The sequence below is a fragment of the Aotus nancymaae genome, unplaced genomic scaffold (assembly GCF_030222135.1).
Source record: "Aotus nancymaae isolate 86718 unplaced genomic scaffold, 86718_ANA_hifiasm-v0.15.2.pri h1tg000008l, whole genome shotgun sequence".
Lineage (NCBI taxonomy): Eukaryota > Metazoa > Chordata > Mammalia > Primates > Aotidae > Aotus > Aotus nancymaae.
The window spans coordinates 59093506-59117052 of record NW_026988419.1 but is presented as its reverse complement, the minus strand read 5'-3'; the positions used below and the strand labels follow the sequence as shown (position 1 = coordinate 59117052).

General features: G+C 40.3%; 1 protein-coding gene across 4 annotated transcripts in view; it reads right to left on the bottom strand.

Moving 5' to 3' along the window:
• Nucleotides 1–23547, bottom strand: part of MYO3B (myosin IIIB) — a 493214-nt gene that overhangs the window by 440133 nt on the left and 29534 nt on the right. For 3 of the 4 annotated variants that reach the window (XM_021668991.2, XM_064373364.1, XM_064373366.1), the window contains exons 3-6: nucleotides 22980–23114; nucleotides 6282–6386; nucleotides 5937–6036; nucleotides 3333–3409 (exon numbers count right to left, since the gene is read on the bottom strand). In XM_021668991.2, coding sequence (XP_021524666.2) covers nucleotides 3333–3409; nucleotides 5937–6036; nucleotides 6282–6386; nucleotides 22980–23114 — 417 coding nt within the window. Of the gene's footprint in view, nucleotides 1–3332; nucleotides 3410–5936; nucleotides 6037–6281; nucleotides 6387–13760; nucleotides 13856–22979; nucleotides 23115–23547 lie in introns of those variants that run through there. The other variant, XM_064373365.1, reaches the window with a different exon arrangement.

Here is a 23547-nt window from a genome sequence, read left to right as displayed (position 1 = left end):
AGCGCTCTTATTCCACTGGCATTAGTATTGCATGCGTTGTATCTAATCTAAAGACCACCTCATCATACAAGCAGAGGTAAAAGCACATCAGGACCAATATACTACACATGCCATCATATGAAGACAGTGCTAATGTGAACCATTACTGATTATACTTTTAAGGACTGTTCTTGACCCAAAACATGGCTCACATGGACAATATAAATGTTTGTTGAACTGGACTGAAGAATGGAAGGTTGTTCTTGTGGACATTCTTACAGAGGATTATGGAGCAAAAAGAGACTTTGTTGGAAAAAGTAATTCTCCATTTAGAAAATAAAAATGTGAGGATGGCGCAGGCCTGATTCCCAAGAACTGCAGCCTGGGTCCCAGAGCATACTGGACACATCACATATCCTGAGAGAATTCCGCACCTGAACAATCAGGCACTCATTCCTGAAATGTGCTGTGAGGGTTAGCACATACCTTAAACCGCTTACTCTTTAACTGACCCACTGCAACAGGTAGGATCAATGCTGGCATTTCCCAGCTAACAAGGGAACCACTTCCAGGGAATCTGAGCAAAAGAAGCTCAGCATAAACTGCCCCCTATAGAAACACTCCACATATTTTATTCAACCAGTTAAAGTTAGGTGGTCACTGACTACCGTGGAAACTTGAATGACTTACACAAAGGAAGGGTGCTAAGTATTAATATTTGGGAGGCTGTTATTTGTCAAACTGTGTCCTCCAAAAAAAAAAAAAAACATACCTTGAAGTCCTAACCCCCAGAATCTCAGAATGTGAACTTACTTAGAAATTGGGTCAAGTAAATGTACAAAGCCAAGAAAACGCTTCTGTTAATTGTATTTTGTGATTTTGAAAATACCAATTTGCTCTAGATTAGAACAAGGATACCATCTTCCATGTTATGCTGCCACAAATATTAGTTGACTGACCTTCGTCATGCTTTCCTTTCAGAACAGATCAATCTAAATCTACAGAGAAATGTGCTAATACCAATAGTTGTGAAGCCCTCCTCAAACTGTCCTCCAAACTCGTCTTATCCCTTTGGATTTTTTACCAATGCGTTCATTCATTCAACTTTTTTTTTTTTTTTTTTTGAGATGGAGTCTCACTCTGTCACCCAGGCTGGAGTGCAGTGGTGCCATCTTGGCTCACTGCAACATCCACCTTCCAGTTCAAACAATTCTCCTGCCTCAGCCTCCCAAGTAGATGGGATTACAAGTGTGCACCACCACACTCAGCTAATTTTTGTATTTTTAGTAGAGACGAGGTTTTGCCATGTTAGCCAGGCTGGTCTCAAACTCCTGACCTCAAATGATCTGCCTGCCTCAGCCTTCCAAATTGCTGGGATTACAGGTGTGAGCAGCTGCTCCTGGCCTAACAGATTTTTTTGAAACATCCACTCTGTATCAAGCACTATATTAAGAGCTGAGGCATCCCAAGTCCCTGCCAGAGCTGAGTCCAGTTGGGAGACCTGCCTCCCAACAACTACAATGCAGTGGTCATATTGTATTAATGGAGGGTGTAAGGACGTGGTGGAAACTTAGGGATAGTAGCCTCAATGTCGGCAAGGGATTAGGGAATGTTTCCCAGGGGAGCTAGCATTTGAGACTTGTTGGTTGAGGAGGAACTTCCCAGAGACCTGGGGCCATTCCAGATGATATAATAGTACACCATGGGCTTAAAGGAAAGATACATCAGTAGGGATTTGGAGAGTCACCTGTTGTTCACTGCTGTTTGGGGCTTTAAGAACTAGTAAACTGGGGGAAGAAATCTGAAATAAGGCTGGACAGATAGGGGCTGGAATAGTAAGAGCTTTATTCACAAACCAAAGGAGTTTTGACTTTATCCTGCAGTGTTTCTCAAAGCAGGGTTCACAAAGGCCCTAGAAAACTTTTTATGGTTTTAGTTTTGTTTCAATGATAATTGTATTAATAATAATAATGGGAGAATTAGGAGTAAAAACATATTCTAGATCATCTGGAAGACAATTTGTCACACAGTGTCCATATTATGTTTACTATGACATTGGCACCAAGCCAACAGAGACGTAACAGTAGGAGATCAAAGGAGATGTTGTTTGAACAAAGAGATTATGCTAGCTGAAATGGAATAAAGTAGTAGGAGAACTGAGCCGCCACATGGTATGTGGTTGTAGGTGTGCCAGACTCAAAATAATCCATGCTATTGTGTCCTGAAACCTAATCACATTGCAAAGGACAATTGAGATTCACAAAACAATATCATTTGTCTCATAAAATTCAAGTTGCTTACTTGAATGTTACTGGCTTTGTGTAATAGTTTCTTCATAACACATTTTTTCCTTTTGGTTTTACACTTCTACAAATAAAAATGACAAAAAGTTTATATCTAATTTCATGTTTTGTAAAACCTATTTAAGAAATATTTATGATTTAAGTAAACACTGGAATTTGTAGTGTTTTCCTTTTTCTTCTAAGTGGGCCTGTCCATTACCCAAGCATGAAGGAAATGGCCAAAAATGATGGGGGCGGGTATTGAAATTTAAGCAGAGATTAATGTGAACCAGTTACTTTGTTAGGAGACCACTTTGGCAGACACACAGAGGAAATACCACCATGCAGAGATGTAAAGACATCTAAGGAGGTGACCATCTGAGTCCTTTTGTTAAAATAATCCATTTGTTTAATACAAAAAACTACTCTCAGGCAAAGGTCAGCATCCTGTGGAATTAAATGACCTGAAAAACTAAACTGCACTAGTGTTTCAGGGCATGCCTCATCTAGCTGGAAGGTTCCCCAAACTTCTACATGTGTCATTTTCCAGAGAGTTCTGTGATGATACCAGACCTAAATTAGGAATAAATCCCATGTTTTACCACAGAGAGCCAACAAAGTACACAAGGTAAGTTGCTATGTATCTGGTAACAAAAAACAACCAGGGCCACTGCAGGTAGATCTGTAGGCCGGTTGGTGCTGAAATCTGGCTCTTCAGCAAGCCATGTACCTCTAGGGCTGCATCTATCCAGGGAAGTTGACTTTTTCTAATTTATACAAGGGCTGGATGAATTTGCCAAGCCATGACCCGTAGAGAGCCGCATCTTCTGGAGGGACACCTTCTTCTAATTGCATGAAGGTACCTTATGGGATAGCTGTGACTTAATCCTGCTTTTATGAGATTACACCTCATCAGCATCACTTACCAAACTAGAACTCTTATAGTTCAATGAGGATAAAGAGCTTTCTTCGACCTAAAAATTCTGGAGAGCACATGACTTACCCATGAAAAAGGCATAGTACCAAGGCATTCAACAAGTGCAAAGAAAGAACCAGGTATTTCCAGCTTACCTCAGGGGCCATCCAGAATGGGGTGCCAACGGATGTGTTTCTCCGTAGACGGGTACTGGTGAGTTGAGCTGAAACACCTATAAGAAAAAGATATCAGAATTCAAAAGTGAGCAAAGTATGATGCTAGACCAGGGATTGGCAGGCTTTTTCCATAAAGGGCCAAATAAATATTTTAGGCTTTGTGGGCCATAAGGTCTCTGCCACAACTACTCAACTCTGCTGCCATAGTACAAAAGCAGCCATAGTAAACACATAAATGAATGTGGCTGCGTTCCAACAAAACTTTATTTATAGATGCTGAAATTTTAATTTCATATAATTTTCACATGTCACAAAATAGTTTGGTTTTTTCCCCCCAATCATTTCAAAATGTAAAAACCATTCCTACCTCATAGGCCATGTGAAAATAGGAGGCAGGTCATATTCGGCCTACTAGCTATAGTTGGTAAACTACAACCCTGGAGCCTCTATCACTCTATTTAAGGCATTAGGATGGTTTTTTTCCTAATGGACATCTCTGTCCATATTGCTGCAAAAATCAAAAGAAAAATATCAACAACTAGGATCATTCCAAAATATCATCCTATTGTATTTCCAAATTATTTCACATGATTTCTTTCTTAATAAGGTGCCTCATTTTATGGAGAAAGAAGATTGGCATGCACTATCTATAACAGAGCATCATTGTAGACATAAAAAGATTTCAGTGTCTTATCTTGCCTAGAAAGCCTGGAAACCTGGCAAGAAAGCTGTGTTTGTCAAAAAGAAAATGACTAATAATATTATCTGGGGCTCAATGTTGAGGACCTGAATTTTAATGTAACTCCAGCGTCCTTTAACCAGCTCTCTTCTTCATACCACGAGGGAGTAAAGGTACACTGGATTGAGAGTCAATGTTTTCCATCCCAATTATGCTTTTTACTAATTATGTGATTGCTTCACTTTTGAGCTTCAGTTTTTTCATCTTCAAACTAGGGATAATCACAACAATCACACCTACCACAGAGGGTTCTTCTTAAGATCAAATAGGAGGACAAATGTGAAAATGATTTATAAATTGCAAAACATTTTACACATGTAAGATATTCTTTTATACCACACAGAAGTCTTAAATAGCCCTTAAGAGAAGGGCAAGGGTTGCCACTAACGTCATTGATGACAAAAACTTAGAAACTGAACACTGTGCCTTCTTAGCAAAGGACATACCTTTGAAACATCAGCATAGATTTGCCAAAGATCCATGGGTTGTTTTGTGGGGAGGGGATGACTGTTGTGTTAGCTGCAGATATTCTCTTTATTAGAGAGCCAAGAAGCTCTTTAAATTCTATTGGCCATTGATAATTTCCCATTTTACCAAGTCCTCCACCACAGTTTTGGTAAAAACAACTACACCTTTCTGGTTTTAATTTCTAGAAATTTGTTTTGCAGCCACTGAAAGTTCAGGACCTTCTAATGGAAAGATTAGGAACATTTATTTACTCTATGTCAAATCGCAAAGCTGGTGAGTAAATCAATCAGTATCAATTCCCATCCCATCCTCATCCTTCCAGTCTGTTTCCCCTCACAACATATTCACTGCCCCCAGAATCATGTGGAAAAAAATCTGTAATGTTATACACATAGCATATTATTCGAGTTACATCATTCCTTATAAAGAGGAGCATAAGACTTAAACAAAATACTCCCTCTGCTATTTTTCTTTGCTTGCGTTTCAGTAAAAAATAGACCAGTATGTCTAAAGCAACTTCATTTAAGTAATTTCTTCTAAGCAAATGATAAACTGATACAAGTTAATACTGAGCTCTTTCTTAGCAATACAACAATAAATATTCAAAAATCATTAATCTTGTCTTTTACTATGACATTGACATTTTTAAAGTGATTTTGGAAATGTTTTCTCATTATTTGTAATAATGACTCTGAAGAACTATTGTAGAACTTATTTAGAAAACTAAACCTTCAATAAACTTAAAAAAGAAAACCAAACGGTGTGTTATTTTGTGAATATCAATATATGATATTACAAGGAGATATTTAATAGTTCTCTGGCCTTAGGTGATATTGCCCTGCATTTCCGCTGGCACTTCCATTTCCCGTTAATGTTTCCAGTTCAACCAGATTCACAAGTAGCAGCAACAAACACAATTTAAAAGGATGTTAGCTCTCAGGCCCACAGGACTATTTTACCTTCTGCTCACTGGGAATAACTATGCCTAAGGCTAGTGAAAGTCATTTGAAAGACCAAACTGCTTTCTCTTTTCATATGCAAAAGAAGAAATGACAAAATGTTAATTATAGACAATTGCCCTGAGATATGAAATTCTTAGCAGAAAACCAAAAAGTTTTTCCATCAAGTTCTTCTTTTGAAACATTTTTATTTTCAATCTTTAATAAAATTGCTTCTAAAGCTTGAAAATAGATTAACAAACAGCATCTCCTAGGGTGATCCATCTGGAACCCCAACCCCCTCCAGCCTGTGTTTGACTGGAAAAGTCCCTCAGCCTATGGTGTAGCAGAGAGGCCCCAGTCTTCTGAGATTGCAATAAATTGTCCCCTTTGGCTAAACTGCACACATCAAGAAAACAAACGACAAGCAGTCATTACCAAAGTCAACGAGCTTAACTCCTCCTTCTGTTGTCAGAAGAATGTTATTCCCCTTCACATCACGGTGGATGATTCGGTTGTTGTGCAAATGCTGAAGGCCCTGCATGGTATCCCACCACCACCAAACAACAGGAAAGAGAAAGGGGAAATTTACATGCTTATCTTAAAGCAATTACCCTACTATTGAAAACTCTCATGAAAGTGTACATTTGGCTACACCTTCTGGCTTTTAATATTCCTTGTATATCATAGAACAGTTTCCCCATTGTTAATATGTAATAAGGACCCAAGCAATGGACAAACCATCCCCTCTGCTGTCATACCCAGTTTGATGGATGTTCTTACCAAGAGGGCCCCGTACAAGATGTATGAGATCATTGCTTCATCCAGCTGCTGGCCACATCTGAGTAGACCTTTGACAAGCTCAGTGACTGAGCCCCCATTACACAGCTGCGAGAAGAGATGCCAGACACAGAGAGAGAAGACCACATATAAAAAACAAAAGAAAAAGAAATTAGCAAGAAAAGCCACCTGATACTGATTCAAAGTAGTAAATTTGCAGATCACAGAACTCCAGGTTGGGATAATCAGACTTCAAATTTCCATTACCCAGTCAAATTTAACTTTTTGTATATGTATTTTTTATTGGAGGTGATGATTTATGAGTGAAAGTGCATGTCCAGAATGCTAACTTTTTAATTGCCAAGTATAAAATAAAACATAAAGTGTCAGGTCTCCATATGCAAGCCTAGAGTCTGAAAGTCTGAAGTCCTGCCTGCCTCTGGCTGAAGTCTCCCACCCGCTGCCTGCATTCGGCATTGTCCCATCTCCCAACAGAGCTTCCCAGAAGCCCCTCACCCAACCCTGCAATCTTAACTGTTCTTATGATAATGTAAATACCTCTCACCCAACCCTGCCATTGTAACTGAACTTGCATACTCCTCGCCCCTACCCCCCACCACTGTAACTGAACTTACTCTGCAACACCCCACCCCCCAAAAAACTATCCAAACCTATAAAAACCACTCCTATCCCACTGCCCTTTGCTAATGCCCTTATCGGCCTTAGCCCACCTGCACCCAGGTGAATAAACAGCCATGTTGCTCACACAAAGCCTGTTTGGAGGTCTCTTCTTTCAAAGTGCATGTTGTTTTTTTTTCCAACATAAAGCACATTGTTTAGAAATGTGAAAGAAAAAGCATATAAGTAATCATGGCAACTTATTAGATATTTTTCACTTTATGTGAATATTGTCTATGTTCTTAATGTGTGTTTGAGGATAAGGAAAAACCAGGAGAGACAGGATGGATGCCCTTGATATGTGAGAGAGAACAAATTTTAGTGATTTCCCCAGTGCTAGCAGGTATCAAAAGCCCAACCAGCAGATCTTTCTAGAGTCACCATTGCAGATAAAGTTTATGGAGTGAAGTTGCATCATATGTGCATTTATTAACCTTTTCATGTTGAATTTTAGGCTCTCAGCAACTTTATGCTCTTCTCTCTTTTTTGTCTGTAATTAAAAACACTGCAAGATTTTATTTTGCATATCTGTTATTTGTAATATATTGTATCTTACTGAAGTTTGAGTACATAAAGCAGTCACATTATACTTTTTCAGAACTTAAGGATTTCCAGAGGTAACTCTTATTAACTGCAGAAGTCAATTGGAAACAGATGCTTGGTACAAAGGAACTTTTTTACTTCCCACATTTGGGTTTGCTACAAGCCATCCTAAATCAAGAGTTCTTAACTGTTTTGAGCACAGCATGGAAATACCCTGAAATTCTAGGCAGCATGCTATATATGCATCTTGCAGTTTACTGGGGAGAAAGTTCAGAGCTTTCACCAGATTCTAAAAACTACTGATATAGCCAAATGCCTAGGCAGATAAAAAGGGGTCCCCAGAGAATCTCTGACTTGCCCCACAAGTGTTTTAAATCAGATGCTTTTGCAGATGAGGGAACCTGCCCAGGGCTTGTCTGGGCACGCCCAGAGCAGACTGGATCCTGACATACGAACTGAGGGAAATGGGTGGAGCCATGGGGAATTCATGCTTTATGCATGGAAGGACCCTGCTCTTTTTAGCTTGTGTGAGCAAAGTCCTTTGAATTCACTGCACCATGGACTACACCATAGTCAAGCCATGGCCTGCATGTACACCCGTGACCTGCATGTACACCTCCAGATGGCCTCCCAGAGCCAGAAACTCTATGGTAACAGGAAAACACAAAAAAACAACAGCTAGCTCCTGCAGTGCCTGATTAACTAACCTTGCAACATTCTGACATCATTCTTTCCCCAACTGATGAGCCCACCTTGTGACATTGGACCCTGTGACAACCCCCCTGGCTTGAAAAAACCACCCTGAACTATAATTTTCCACTGCCTCCCCTGAACCTATAAAACCAGCTCCTATTCCACCACCCACTGCTGACTCCCTTTTCGGACTCAGCCTGCTTGTAGCCAGGTGAACAAACAAGCCTTGCTGCTCAAAGCCTATTTAGGTGGTCTCTTCATTCAGAGTGTGCTTAACAGTGTGGTGACCTGGGAATCAATCAGTGAGGTAGAGGGCCTGTTAGCAGGACTCCATCTCACTTCGCTGAGTTCTTTTTTTTTTTTTTCACTTTTCTCCCAATAAACTCTGCTCCTTACCCTTTTATGTGTCCACCAGCCTGATATTTCCTGGTCATGTGACCGGGAAAGAACCCCATTTTAGCTGAACTAAAGAGAAAGTTCTGTAACATTTTTGGCATCCAGATGTGGGGCTTGAGGAAAGGTGAGTAACTTGCAAACCAAAAAAATATTTTTCCTTTTGCTTCTAGACCTTTTTGTCCTTGGACTTCTTCTGAGGGTAGAAGAAATTATGCCCTGAGAGAAGTACAGAAATTCCTCTTCAAAGTTTCCATCTTAAGGTCTGAAAAGATGATAATTTGTCACTCCAAAATTATCTATCCAGTATTAGCCCCTATACTCTAGTCCAGTTAGCTGCTTTAGCCTACTCAGGCATGCCTGGACATTCCTGGGCAAGTCACAGCCCATAGTTCATGCCATTCTTTGTTTGGAAGCACTTCCCTGATCATTTAGTGATCATCTCTTTTTTTTTTTTTTGCTTTGTGCTCTCTTTTGCTAGCCTGCTTAGGAAAGTCTCAAGCTGTTAGCCAATCGGGTCAAGTATAGAATGTGATGTCCCATTCCAGCCAATGGAAACTGGACACAGCAGCAGAGTAGGTGCGTCAGGTTGTAAATAATCCTGTCTCCTTTGTCCAGGTGTGTGCTTGTGGCAAGACTGCTACTGAGCAGCACTGTTTCTGCAGAAGGTAAAACTGGCCTTGCTGAGAGATCCTTTGTCTCAGTGCTGATTCTTTTTGCAACACTAAGAACCCATTTCCAACACCCCCTACCATGTCATTCCTGGGGGTCAGGAATGTTGACTGGATGAGCAAACTGGTGGCTCCCCTGCTCCCCTCTTAAGTTCCTCTCCCTGTTGGAGAAACCCATTGGTATAAAAATAAGAGATTCTTCCCCAAGGCTTTTTTTTTTTTCTCTGAGATAGAGTTTTGCTCTTGTTGCACAGGCTGGAGTGCAGTGGCACGATCTTGGCTCATGGCAACCTCCTGGGTTCAAGCAATTCTCCTGCCTCAACCTCCTCAGTAGCTGGTATTAGCTGGTATTACAGATAGCACCACCACGCCTAGCCAATTTTGTATTTTCGATAGAGACGGGGTTTCTCCATGTTGGTCAGCCTGGTCTCGAACTCCTGACCTTGGGTGATCTGCCTGCCTCGGCCTCCCAAAGCGCTGGGGTTACAGGCATGAGCCACCATGCCCAGCCAGCTTTTTCTTTTTTTCAGCAAGCATTTACCAGGCAGGGTCCCCAATTATCAGTGTCTATATTTTCTGTGAAATTTTAATTATGAAAAAGGATTTGTGAGGTTGGTCTAAAGCTGTAGCCAATCTGGTGTGTGCTTTTCCTGACTTCCTGTATGGTCAACAGCAAACTTGGCTGCAGGCCTCCATCTTGTTTTACATGCTTGCGATCCTGACCTATAAGGAGGTGGCAATGTTTTTGTTCTTTCATTTCACAATGATGCCCAGGTTCGATCTTAGCCTAGGAAATGAGTACTTTCCAGTTAATATCTGTGTGACTCTTACCGTTTGCTGACTCTCTTCCCTACCATGAACAACTTCTAGTCTTTTTCTTAAGTCTTCCTTTCTCGGGGTTACCTTCAAAGGTTCTAAATTTTGTAAGAACTGCTTACCCTTTCCCCCTTCAAAAATACCACATACACTCACAGTGAAATCATAAACTTAAGTGAGGCTTGTTGGTCTCACCTGTGAGGTTACCGTTGGTAAAGTTTGAAAGCCAGAAATACTAGTTTCTTGGCATCACTAAAGTCAGGTAATAAGCAAGTCAAAAGAATTTTCTTAGAGAGTGCTCAGCTTAATTAAATGTGGATGTTCAAATTATGGTATATTTTAAAGACCTTTATGCATTTTCCTCCTCTAGGATCTTGCTTTACTGGAAAAAGGCTTTTCCTGAGTTATTTTTCTTCATTTTGCCTTGCCCCTCTCTCAATGCATGCATGACAGGCCCTAAGATAACTCCTGGGGCATGGGACTCCTTGGGAAAAACAGATAAGGTGCCACTCTGTTTTGGGAAGAATCCTGTTTTTCTCGTGGAACCCCAGGAATTAAAAGTAGATAGATCTCTCTCAAAATCTGTTTTTTCCTCTCAGTCATGTCTGTTTATCAGGCCTTAAAAGCTGCATGTTTTCTTTGTCCTGCCTCTTAAAGAGCTCCACCTGGAGGCCCATGATCCAAATAGGAGTTGGGCAAATGAAAATCTTATGGCTGCTGGGTTTTCTTCTACCTGTCTGTGTAGTTATATGTGTTCTATGTGTGATGTCTATAAAAAAGAGCTCTAATTAATTGGTCTAATGGAAGACAAGTGCTTGGATCAAATTTTTTTAAAGGGAAGATAAAAGCTATGGTACCTTTTAGTTCATGTGACTTTAATCTTTGAGAAATAAAAACAGCCTTAAAGACTATTGGTAAAATGCAGATGTTGCCAAAATGTAGATAGGTGAACTAAATTATGCAGGTCAGATACTAGGTTTGCTAAATGTTTTAAGGTTATAAACTGCCTTTTTGGTTTTTAAGAACTTTTCAACTTGCCAGCTTCACAATTGGTAAGGCCTGGGGACATATGGAATTAACCACACCCTTAATTACGGTGGAAGGAGTCAAATCCTGGCTGAACCTAGCACATAATTAAAAACAACTTACCAGGTTTTACATTAAAGTTAAAATTGCTAGGGGTTACCTCTAGAATTGAAACTACTAGAAATGTAGTAATTGAAACTATTAGAAATAGATTTATATGCAAGGTATGTAAGAACAGTAAGATGTGTTTTTCATAAAAGATTATAAGAAGGCATGGAAATGTAAAATTCTTGCCTAGGGTTAAAGTATTGTTTTGAATTAGATAAGATAAAGCTGATGGTTTAAACAAATGATGGAAGGACTGTAAAAATTAATCTTGCAAAAATTCAGTGTGTGAATGTATTGACTAAATTCGAAAGGGTATATGGTTTTTCTGTAAATTGAGCATTGAAATAAAAGCACCACAAGGTACTCTTAAGGCATTAATCTGCTCTTTAGCAAAATTTGTAAAGGGTTATAAAAGGTTTTTGCTTTTTTAAATTTCTCAGTCATTGTTTGTCAAAATAACTTATGGTAATCTGGAACTCTATTTCATTGTTTTAAACCACGAATATATTTAACAGGCTTCCCAAAATCAAACTTCAGTTTCAAAATTGTCTTTCCTGATGTCCAGCTTTTGGATGCTACAGAGAGCCCCTGGAGTAGCCAAAGGAGAAGTAAAAGAGATCATTTGGCATGTTTAGTTACGTGGAATTGCCAAAATGGTGTTCGATCTTTTTAGGTTATATTTTGATGACTAAATACTAATGTATGTTCCAAAATTGTATGGGATTTCTAAAATGCTAATGTCCAATGTATATGCTATCAATCATAATTAAGGTTGTTATGTTATTGTAAACCACAGAAATAACCAAACTTCTTTGTGAATTGTGTTTCTGTAACTACCCTGGACAATTCTGTTACTCCCAACAATTGTTGCCCTGTTTTGGTCCTTTTCAAAAGACAGTTTATAATAAACTGGACTCTGACACGTGCTACACGACTCTGTCAGGTGCTCTCAAATACAGGTTTCTGATAACTTTGGAGATTGTGACATTGGAAAAAAGTAAAAAAGTTCAGGATTCATGAAGAGCTGAAATGTTCACAAATATCAAACAAAACAAGAGTTAACTAAATGGACTGAACTCACAGAAAACTGAAGCAATCTTTTTGACTTTTGCTTGGAATATTGCTGATCCTTGTTTTGTTTTTCACAGTCAAGGAAACTTATTTTGAACTATTTATAGCCTTTAATGACTGAGTAAGGTATACTCCTGTGAACAAAATTTGGAGCATGTATGTCTCTCTCTCTCTGCCTGGCTTCTCCAGAATTTGGAAACTAGCTGTGAATATTCTTATAGCAATGTAGTTGGTTCTATCAGTGCAATAAGAACTGACTTTCTTTTGCAATAGGACGCAACTGGAGATATTGGAGAAACTGTTTTACCAAGGCTTTGACTGGAAGGATATCCCTTTAAGGAGTCAAGCTTGACTTGCAGAGCAGATAAAAGCCCCTTGGGAAAACTGGCCTCATACCCTTTTCTATGCAGTACCTGTATAGAGTTCTGGACCTGTGGTAAGTAAAGAATGTCACTTTCTGACAGGCCTAGGAGCTCTAAATTTATCTTGGGACCTTAAGAGAAGAGGATCACCCAACTCACAGGTATTTGAGGATATAAACCCATGGCTGTGCTTGGCTTTAAAAGGTCTAATCTGAAATTCCTTGTGGAACAGAGTTCCATCAAAGCCAATCTAAAAGGTCTATGTAGAAACAGTTATTATTGCTGCACTAGTATCCAGTGTAAGACTAAAGTCTATTTTGCAAACAACTCAGTCCTATCATGGTTTTTTTTTTTTTTTTAATAAAAAATGAGGACTGGAGAGAGAGAAATTATGTTTCAAAACTTATCATACATTTGTCATTAAATTCTAGACCCGTTAGTTGTTTTTAAGTTTTTTTGTTTTGTTTTGCTTTGTTTTGTTTCTGAGATGGAGTTTTGCTCTTGTTGCCCAGACTGGAGTGCAATGGCATAATCTTGGCTCACCACAACCTCTGCCTTGTGAGTTCAAGCAATTCTCCTGCCTCAGCCTCCTGAGTAGATGGGATTACAGGCATGCACCACCATGTTCACCTAATTTTGCATTTTTATTAGAGATGGGGTTTCACCAATGTTGGTCAGGCTGGTCTCAAACTCCCGACCACAGGTGATCTGCCCACCTTGGCCTCCCAAAGAGCTGGGATTACAGGCGTGAGCCACCATGCCCAGCCTGTTTTTAAGTTTTTGCCTACATTTTAGACTAACCCTGCTTGTTCTTGTGAAGCAACCAGGAATCCCCAGTTGCAGCTCAGAAAGAATAAAAGGGATGGGTGAGGTAAAAACCTAGATCAAAATACTAGTTCTGAGCAATTGTCCTGCAAATCCTTCCAGGTGGTGGGAATAAATAGGGTGCCCATCACCCAGAGGTTTCCTTTTTGGGAAAGTAAGACCAAGGGAGTTAGCCAAAGCCAAGCCTCATGCACCCAGATTTTAGCAAGCATAACTATAGCCACCAGTTATCTGGCCACGTCATAAGACATCCTTTTTTCTCCCTTGTTGAGGATGACCCAATTCCACAGCTTCACCTTGGCATTTGGCTTATGATAAGGAGTCCATGCAACACCTCCTCTCTGAGGCACGTTTTTGTCCCAAATTCAATTCCAAGCTTCGGGTCAAAGCCCTAGAAAAGAAAACTAAATTTGAAGGATCCAGAGGTAGATGATAACAGTTAAAAGGCATAGCACAAGTGAGCATGACTGACTCCTGCCAATGAATCCATGCTTCCCATTTCATGGATAAATACCATGCTACTATTTATGGCATAAATGAAGTCTAGGGAATTCAAAGGCTACTGACAGCAGAGGCGATAGGCGGATACTCCCATCCCCTGGATCCCCTTTTAACAAGGGTGAAAGCTGCTTTTAATATATGTTTTCTAATAACCCAGTTTGTCTCTTCTCCCCTTCATGTCATCAGACTCCAAATGGTCATGCAACTGGGGCCTCAGATGATGGCCCCTGTGGCTGGGGACCCTTAAATAGGCCTCTGAGGGAGAATTGACTGCTGTTTTCCCAAAACAGCACCCCCTGCCAGCAGGAACCAGTTAAGAGGGGTCTCATCCTTACCCTTATCCTTAGCCTTATTCTAATGGCAGTTAGATGGACTTCTTTCCATGAGGGAGTGAGACAGCCAAATGCCTAGGCAAATAAAAGGGATCCCTGGAGAATATCTGACCCATCCCACAAGTGTTTATATCAGTTACTTTTGTGCAGATGAAGAAAACTGCCCAGGGCTTGTCTGGGCATGACCACAGCAGACTGCAGCCAACACGCACACTGGGGAAAATGGGTGGAGCCACAGCCATGGGAACTTCACACCTTATGCAGGGGAAGAGTCTACTCTCTTCAGCTCGTGTGGTGACCTGGGAATCAATTGGTGAGGGCGAGGGCCTGTTAGCAGGGCTCCATCTCACTTTGCTGAGTTTTTTCTTTTTTTCCTTTTCACCAAGTAAATTCTGCTCCTCACCCTTCTATATGTCCACGAGCCTGATCTTTCCTGGTCGTGTGACAAGAACCTGGTTTTAGCTGAACTAAGGAAAAAGTTCTGCAACACTATCATTGACCTTATCAAAGTAAAATCCTTACTTTAAAGCCCTAGGTTTCCTTTTGGCACTATGTCTGCAATTTGGGAAATAATTAACTAGTGAATAGCAGGTGACCCCCTGTGTTGTGGCTGCTTAAATCAAATGACTTTTCTTTCTTTCTTCTTTTTCTTTTTTTGTTGAGGCAGAGTCTGGCTTTTTGTTTTTGTTTTTGAGTCAGGGTCTGGTTCTGTTGCTCAAGCAGGAGTGCAGTGGCTCAATCTCAGCTCACTGCAACTTCTGCCTCCCAGTCTCAAGCCAACCTCCCACTTCAGCCTTCGAATAGCTGGGACTACAGGTACATGCCACCACTCTCAGCTAACTGTTTTACTCTTGTAGAGATGGGGTTCTGCATGTTGCCCAGGCTGGTCTCCAACTCACCTCAGCCTCCTAAAGTGCTAGTATTACAGGTGTGAGCCACTGTACCTGGCTTTTCTTAAGCAAGGAAACCTGAGGAAGCACAGATTAACAGCTTCCCTAAAAGAAGATAATGTTTATCAAAATAATAATACATTAGGATCTATTCAACTCTAATTATGAAGATCTGCAACATTTTAATAAAGGGTGAATAGATGCTTTTACATGACATGTGAAATACGTGTGCAGTCCCTGCTATATGGTTGGCAGATACCTTGCACACATTATTAACAATCAAGACAGCCTAGAACTGAATCTACCCATGTTTTTTTTTACCATTTAAATTGTTCATAAGCAATAGTATATGACTAAAAATTTAATATGGAATTAAGGAATCTTTAAAACTAGCATAAAATTACTATCTCAGGAAAGACTTAGGAGGGACCCTAAAAGCAGTGAAATGCATTGAAGGCTATGACGATTCCATCAGTTTGGGACTATATTAAGTGACCCTGAAATCCACTGTCTGCCAATTTCAGGTTTAATTTCCAACTCAATACCCATGGCTCTGATGGTGGCCCAAATGTTAAGTACCAGCACAATGTCTTCCAAAGGATTCCATATTCTTTTGATTCTAACTATGGCTCACATGACTCTGAAAGGGCCAATAACATTCAGTGTTCAATCTAATACCCTCTTGAGCACAGAATGCGTTTTTGGTGCCATAATTCATAGAACAGTCTTAAAACCTAGGCTTTTGAGAGACACAAAATAATGTTTTCAGAACTCCCCAAAATATATTGTACATATCAAGCAACAAAAATTAGATAATCGACCAAAGAGTCCACTGATGACCAGGGCAGAGCCCGGGACTTGACATAAGGAAGTTCTCACCTGACAAAAACAAAAAAGAGTCCTTATGGAGTTAGGGGATTAGAATGAGGATGCTCCCTTTGGGAGGGGGCTGCCTGTGTAAGAACTTCAGTTTTTTATTATCCTCTTTCCATTTGGAAATCTAAGAGGAGACCTCTGACAACAAGGGGTGTCCGTGTCAAGTGAAATGGAAGTATGGCCTGGTGAGGCAGGCCACGCTTAAGATTACAATAACGGTTCTCTACAATACGCTCACAACTTGTAAGACACTCAGAACTTAATGCTGTATGTGGGGACAGGGATAAGGTTAGAGTTTAAATAAGAAGGACAAAGAACATGAGGACCTCATGATAGGAGGGAGTGTCAGGGACCAGGAACATCAAAGATACCAAAGGCGGAAAATACAATTTTATTATCATAAGGACTTTGTGGTTACCATAGAGTTCAGAGCCCTCTGCCCTCACTGCCCTGGCATTATGTAAGCATCTACTTCTACCCAGATCCAGATGCCACCAAGGGAAAAGGGAGAGGAAACAGGGAAAGAAGAGGCCCTAAAAAACTGAGTACTTATCCAAATGACTAAGTTTTGACTGGACAGTGAAAATTGGACATAAATACTGGAATATGCTGCTCCACAAGGAAGTCACTCAACTGGACTTAAGCTTAACAAAATGGGTTAGAATCAGTTGCCTCCTTTAGTCAGGCTGGGGGCTCAAGAACCAAGTTTAGTTCAGTTATTGAGAAGAAAGTCACCTCTTTGTTCTCAATAGTTTGTGACTGCCCAGTTTATTACCTATTACTCAATCATGAATATGACACAATCTCTAGCCTCCAAGAGCTCACTGCCCAGCAATGGACATATGAGTAATCATAGTGTGGAATGTGGAAGCAGAGCTGTGCCTAAGGAAGAGTGGTGGTACCAAAGAAGGGAGGGTGAACTCTGCTGAGGGAGAGCAAAGAAGGGACAGTCTAGGAAAGCTTGCCAGAGGTTGTAACATTTATGATGAGTTCGAAGGACAAATGGGTTTTTGGCAGGAGGACAGGAAGGGAAAGAACGTTCTGTGAAAAGGAACATGGGGACAACTTGTGCAAATGTAGGGGGCATGAAGGAATGAGGGGGAGTACTCACATGTGTAATGAGTTCTAAAGACTCTACTACTATTGGGACAAAGGGTGCCAGATCCTGGGGCAGGGAGATGACAAAGGAAGGCAGATGACAGGGAATGATAGGTCTGCCCTGCTAGGAAGTATGGGCTGTATTATTCTATAATACGTACATTACACTGTGATATATCACTAGATTAAAAAAGGTAAACTCAACAGATTTTAGGCAGGAGGTCTCAATGTTCAGATTTGCATTCTAGAAAAATGACTTGGTCAGCAGATTGGAGGATGGACAGAAGACAACAACAAGAGCTGGAGTATCCATTAGAAGATACTGAGGCAATCAAGGGAGGCAGGGTCAAAAAGTGTGAGGATAAAAGGAAGGGAGAGATTTGGGAGACTTTTTTTGAGATAGAAATGAATGGAATGTCTGACCAGCCATATGTGAAAGGTAAAGAAGAGACAGAATCTAGGTAAACTGTGAGAATTAGGAAAATATCAATAGTCTCCTCCTGTAAAGCAAAAGCAGTAATAGGGATGCAAAGCATGATAGCACCTTCATCAGGACCACTCCCCAGCCTGGCTCACATCTCACTCGGGGAGGCACGGGCTTTCTTGAATTGCAAGTATGCTATTAAAAAAGCACTGAGAGAAATTTTAAATTAAATGCTGGGTGATGATCCAAGCAAATGCAACCCTGGAATTTTCCCCTGACACCTCATTTTGACACCTCTCTCTCCCTGCCCTACTTTAAGTGTGGCCATTTTTGCAACAAAGGCCTCTTCAGCAATATTTTATATAGGTAGCCAACTTAGAAACTTTATTTGTAACTCTAGAACCTCTGAAGGGATTAAGAGTAACTATTTTTCAGCAGGATCAAAACTCAGCTATGGATTTAAAAACAACAAAGGAATCTTACTCAGCCGGTGCTTTTTGTTCATGAAATGTCAGAGTATAAGAGCTGTCTGACTTCCCAGAACTCACAGAAACAGGTAATTAAACTGTTCAGGACACCTTTAAAAGAAGCTGTCCTGTGAAGTTGATAAGCCTCACAGCAAGGTTTTCAAGGGCAGCCTATGAGTTACAGAAAAAAGACTCTGGGCACTTGGATATAAAAAAAAGAAAGCAGGTGTATACTGACAATTGTCTAATCAGAATAAATGTTCAGTGAAATGGGTTGAACATTTTAAAAGCACGATGAAAAATTATGTTTAAATGCATCAAATAGAATAATCCCCTAGAATTGTAAGGAGGCAACCAAGCCTCGCACCCCAACCCAGAGGGTTGGCACATCATCCCTTTTTTGCTGCCCACTCTGCCAGCCACCAGATTCAAATACAGAGGTGTGTTTCCATCCCTGCAGTTCCTTCCTATGCCCTCAGCATTCAGGAAATGTGGCAGCTGAATGCATCTAGAATTTAATGAGCATTTTGCTCCAAACCAAGAAAAATAGAAAAATCATTTACATTCCACATCTATTTTCCAAAACATCGTTGAGTATTGATTCAATCACAGTATGTGCATTTGCTAAGACAGCCATAATTTCAAGCAATAAAATGTTCCTTGCTCAATAAGCCATCAACTTTCTTCCACATTATTAAAGAATGGCCCATGCAACACAATCACCAGACGTGGGCTCCAACATTCAAGTAGATTCTGTACCAGCATGTTGCATTGACCTAGTCAGTTTGCAGAATTAAGACAAATTTCTTTTTGGTGACCTTTTGTTCAGTAGATTTTGTCTTTTAAGGGTATTGGGTTCTACAGATAACATAAAGGAAAAGTCAAAGATAGTCAAAGTTACTCTAGAAAATCCTTTAGGAAGGATCATGTTGGCCACTGTCCACCTCTCGGCAATTCCCGAACAGCACATTTTTTCCTCCTGTGTTGGACAAATCATGTTTATTTTACTGAAAGCCAGCTGAAGTCACTGGCTTGCCACAAGACTAGTGAAAACTATGTTACTTGAAACCCTAGAGCTTCTATCAGAGTAGAGAGATGCTTATACAACGAGAGGGAAGTGGGCCCTGAGACTCACCTCCCATCTCAGTCTCTCTCCAGGGCACATCCTTATTAAAAGAGCCAAGAGTGGGCAGAATCACTCCCATGCCTCAGCCTCTTAACTCCCTCTCTTTTGCTGAACACATATATTATATGTATGTAGGATGCAGTGCTGTTCCATTTCAAAGTCTTTCCCTTCTCCAGTCTCAAGTTTTCTGTGCCTTCATCCTGGCTTCCAGCATTCCAATGTCTCTCACTCTAGAACCCACTGTCTGAGTCAGTGTTCAATGTTTCAGTGCTTTCTCACCACTTCTGGCCAATCAAAATCCACCAGTCCTACGTTTGAGTCCATCAGAGTGACTACAATCCTGATGTTAACCTGATAAACTTCAGGTTTAAACTTCAGATAAAACCTGAAGTTTATCAGGTTAACAAATACTTCATGCCATGATACTTCACACCACAGTATCAACAGGTGAAAGTGGTTCATAACACTTCCAGTGATATTCAGGTCTAAACTATACTTTCTGGGGCCTTGGATAAAAGCAAAACCTGGACAAAGGTTAGTCCCTCTCCCTCTCTCTCTCCCTCTTCCTCCTCTTCCCTCCCTCCCTCCCTCTCTCCCCAGACCCCTTTTGCTTTGGCTCTATATATTAGATACTGAAAGGAAAAAAAAGATGTAAAACTAATCTTATACATGGTTTAAAGAACAAAGATGTTTATTTGTTTTACTTTCCGGCCTCATTTACCAGCATTCTAAATCATTTCTTTTAAGTAGAACACTTGATTCATGCTGAAATTCAGTTTCTACTTGCCAAAGGTTTTACACTAAAAGGAAAAAGAATATATAGTTCATGCCTTAGCTACCACATGTTAGGTATTTTTTATGAGTATTGTATTTTTCTTAAAAGTCTAATTTCTTATCATATGTATATCATTTAGGTGAAAGACAATAGGACTCACACATTTTTAAAAATTTAATATTCACTTACAATGCATTCAGATTTTCCAAAACACTATTATGTATGCATGTTTTCGCTCCATGTATTTCCAATATAATAGGTGTCTATCATGAAAGAGAGCGTTTGTTTGCTTTCCACTAACAATTAGTAATGAATTTCAGAAAATGACATTTTTATTTGCTTTTGTTTTCAGAGTTGTGGTGATTTAAGGGGATTATTAATAACATTTTTCTATCCTCTAGAATTGCTCTGTGGAATAGCTTTTCACTGGTCCTTTCATTGAGTCAGGCAAATAAAGAGCAAAGGCAACATAAATTTAATCTTAATATACAAGATGAGGAGAACAATATTAAACAGATAATAATTTTTGTGTGTGAGCCCCGTAAAGCATGCCTTTAAAGTTGCAAAAGGAGCAAAATAGGGTACTGTGTGGACTGTTGTCATCCAGCTGTGTGTGTGTGTGGTCAGGAAGTGCTGTGATCCCAGCTAGAGACTTCACATCTGTTTCCATGACCCAGTGGATAGCATCACAGGAGCAGCTGCACATGATGAAAGAAAATGTGCTGAAATGTGCTTTGTCTTCCAGTTCTGCCATGCAACCAATTACGTGACCATAGGCATGCTACTCACCTCTCTGGGCCTCTGTCCCCCATCTGAAGGCTAGGGGACTGAACAGAGAGGCTTCTGCCAGTATTAGTAGTCTAGGAATTCCCGTGCTTCTCTAAGACTATTGGAGACACTGACTGCACATGAGCATCCAGCAGCCTGGTTTAGACTGTCCATCCTGGGACAGAATCGCCTGAGGACACCCAGCATCTCATATCACCAACTTTGGCGTGGACCAAAACAACCAGCAAAAGTCATAAATGACAGCATATTGTATTGCAGAGGTATGAATAATTGAGTGTCTCAGGGCAGCCCCATTATCTACCTGTGGTCACTCTGAAAAAGCTAGAGACAGTTGGCAAGGGAGCATCTACACAAGGCTCAGCTCATAGTTCTGGGCTCCTTCTCATCTTTCAAGGCCATGTGCAACTTTCCTGGCTGCTTTGGCCATACCTGAGGTACCATGCCTGATGGTCACTCTCATCAGGAAGGACATTCATTCACCAGGTGGCCTCAGGTATAAGCAGCCCACCTGCCTGCCTGGTTGCATGGAGGGAAGGCTCCTTTTTGGGCCCTCGAAAATTCCTGGAAGTTTCAGTTCTCTACATCTGATGCAGAGCCTTTTTTAGTCAGGAGTTAAAAATGAGCAGAAACTAAGGTTCCTTGGTCACTGTACTTCTATTACTAAGTTACACTGAGGTTTGAAACACAGAGATCTTACAGAGCTGAAGACAAATATAATCAGAGACCCCAGAAGCAGTACTTTGCCATTCCCAAATAGCATTTTTAAAGAGCTTCACTGGCAGGATAAAATCCTAACATTCTTGGGGTGGGGGTTGGGGAGTTAATAAAACCCCAAAGAAGTGTGTTATATGACTTAACCAGTCAACTAAAGGAACAAAGATAATTAGAAAACCAAAATCCCTTACATCTTTATATTCTGAGGAAGGCAACTGATGTGAGAGAAATAAATTCAAACCAGTTTCCCTGCAGATTATCCCATTTGAATATAACAAATGAATTCCCCAAACACAGTTGCCATGGCAGCAGTACGTAGTGTCCCAGGCTCAGGCCCTCCCAAAGCCAGAAACATGTGGACAAGAGGTATCAGACGGTGAAGTGAGGGTTGGTTTCTCTCCTGGTGCTTCTTTCTTAGGGCTTCCACTTGTGTCCACACATTGCTGGGTCAACTATGTGACCTCAGGCATGGAGGCATGAGCTGGTTCAGAGGGTCAGGGCCCAGAACAAAACACTCACTAGGCCTAGTAAGAATGCAGCAATAGACCTGTCTTAATATATTAATTCATATATTGTCATTATTTTCCTTGTGATTTTAGTCTCATAGGGAATTGTATCTGTGGGGAATTGACTCTTTTGCATCCAGATGCACACACTATTCCCATTCATAATTGAAAACTGACTCTGAGAATTGTGTATGGAAGGTTTGTTGGAGAAAAAAAAAGCAGGACTGTAGTGGATACAGTGATGTTACCTTCAGATTCCCTCTTCAGAGTGAAAGCTGCTAGAAATATCAACAGCTCCCAGCCCTCAGCTGCACCCCTCACCTGAGTTTGCTTCTACTTCAGAGAACAGACTCCCACAATTATGCTCCTTCCCAAGGATGCCATGCAATGAATAACTGGCTGATGTGGAGATACAATTCATGACAACATTCCAAAAACGTCCCAGCTCTCCATTTCCCAGAGGACCAGCTTAACCCTCTGTTATAACCATATTGCTATCCAGTGTCTCTCTTGCCTGATCCTGCCTTCCTCACTTTTTTCTAGGCCTATTTCTGGGAAGAACTCTCCAACAAACTTTCCACACACAATTCTCAGAATCAGTTTTCAGGAAACTCAATCTAAAATGAGGTCTGATGAACATGAATGGGCAAATCCAAGCTTGGCAAGCCAAGTAAACCTTGGGTTAACAATTTTTGAAAATGAGTTGCAATCAATTCAGACATGTTTACAATTAAGTGTTAGAGAAGAAAATTATTTTTTTCAATTGTATTCCTATATTCACCCTGTACTAGAATAAAAGATTATTAAACCTCTGAAGCAGAGAAACAAGAATATTTTTAGCATATGGCCTACCTGTAAGAACTGTAGGGGAGAATATCACATCTGGTGAGGTACCTGTGATACGCACAGGGGACCTACACTTCAATGTGTGCCTTAAAACACCCTCTAGGTAATAAAGCATCTGTTGGCCCCTGGCACTATGTTCAAATCACTGATTACCCAATGGGAGCCTCTCACCTCCAGGACCAGCCACAGCTGTCCCCCTACACAGTGATCCGCTTTGTAAAACATCCCATAAAACTTGACAACATTGGGATGATTAGGAAGGAACTGCAAAATGTTGTATTCTGCTTCAATCTCTTCATCCATATCCTAAACAGTGCAGAAAAATGAAAGCTGGATTAACTCTAATAAGTAAGGAAGGGTACAGATATGACATCATGCTCAAATATTTAATGAAACATATTTACTGTGTATTTTCAATGTCATTATCATATCTTCAAAATACCTAACAATACACATTCACACATCAATCTACACCTTTTATTAGTACATTATTACATTCTATTATTACAATCTACACCTTCTATTATTGCATATTACATCAATGTTTATGATGTTCTTTTTTTCTTTAATAATACTATAACAAATATCTTTTTTATTGAAAAGTGTCTGAATTTTCAAAGCAGTCAAGGTGAAGTTGCTTGAAGGGACCAAACACTGGATAGGACATGTAAAACCTCACTGTGCAAAAACAGCATACAGCATAACCTCAGTGCTCTAAAATAAGATGTCAGCCTAAGAT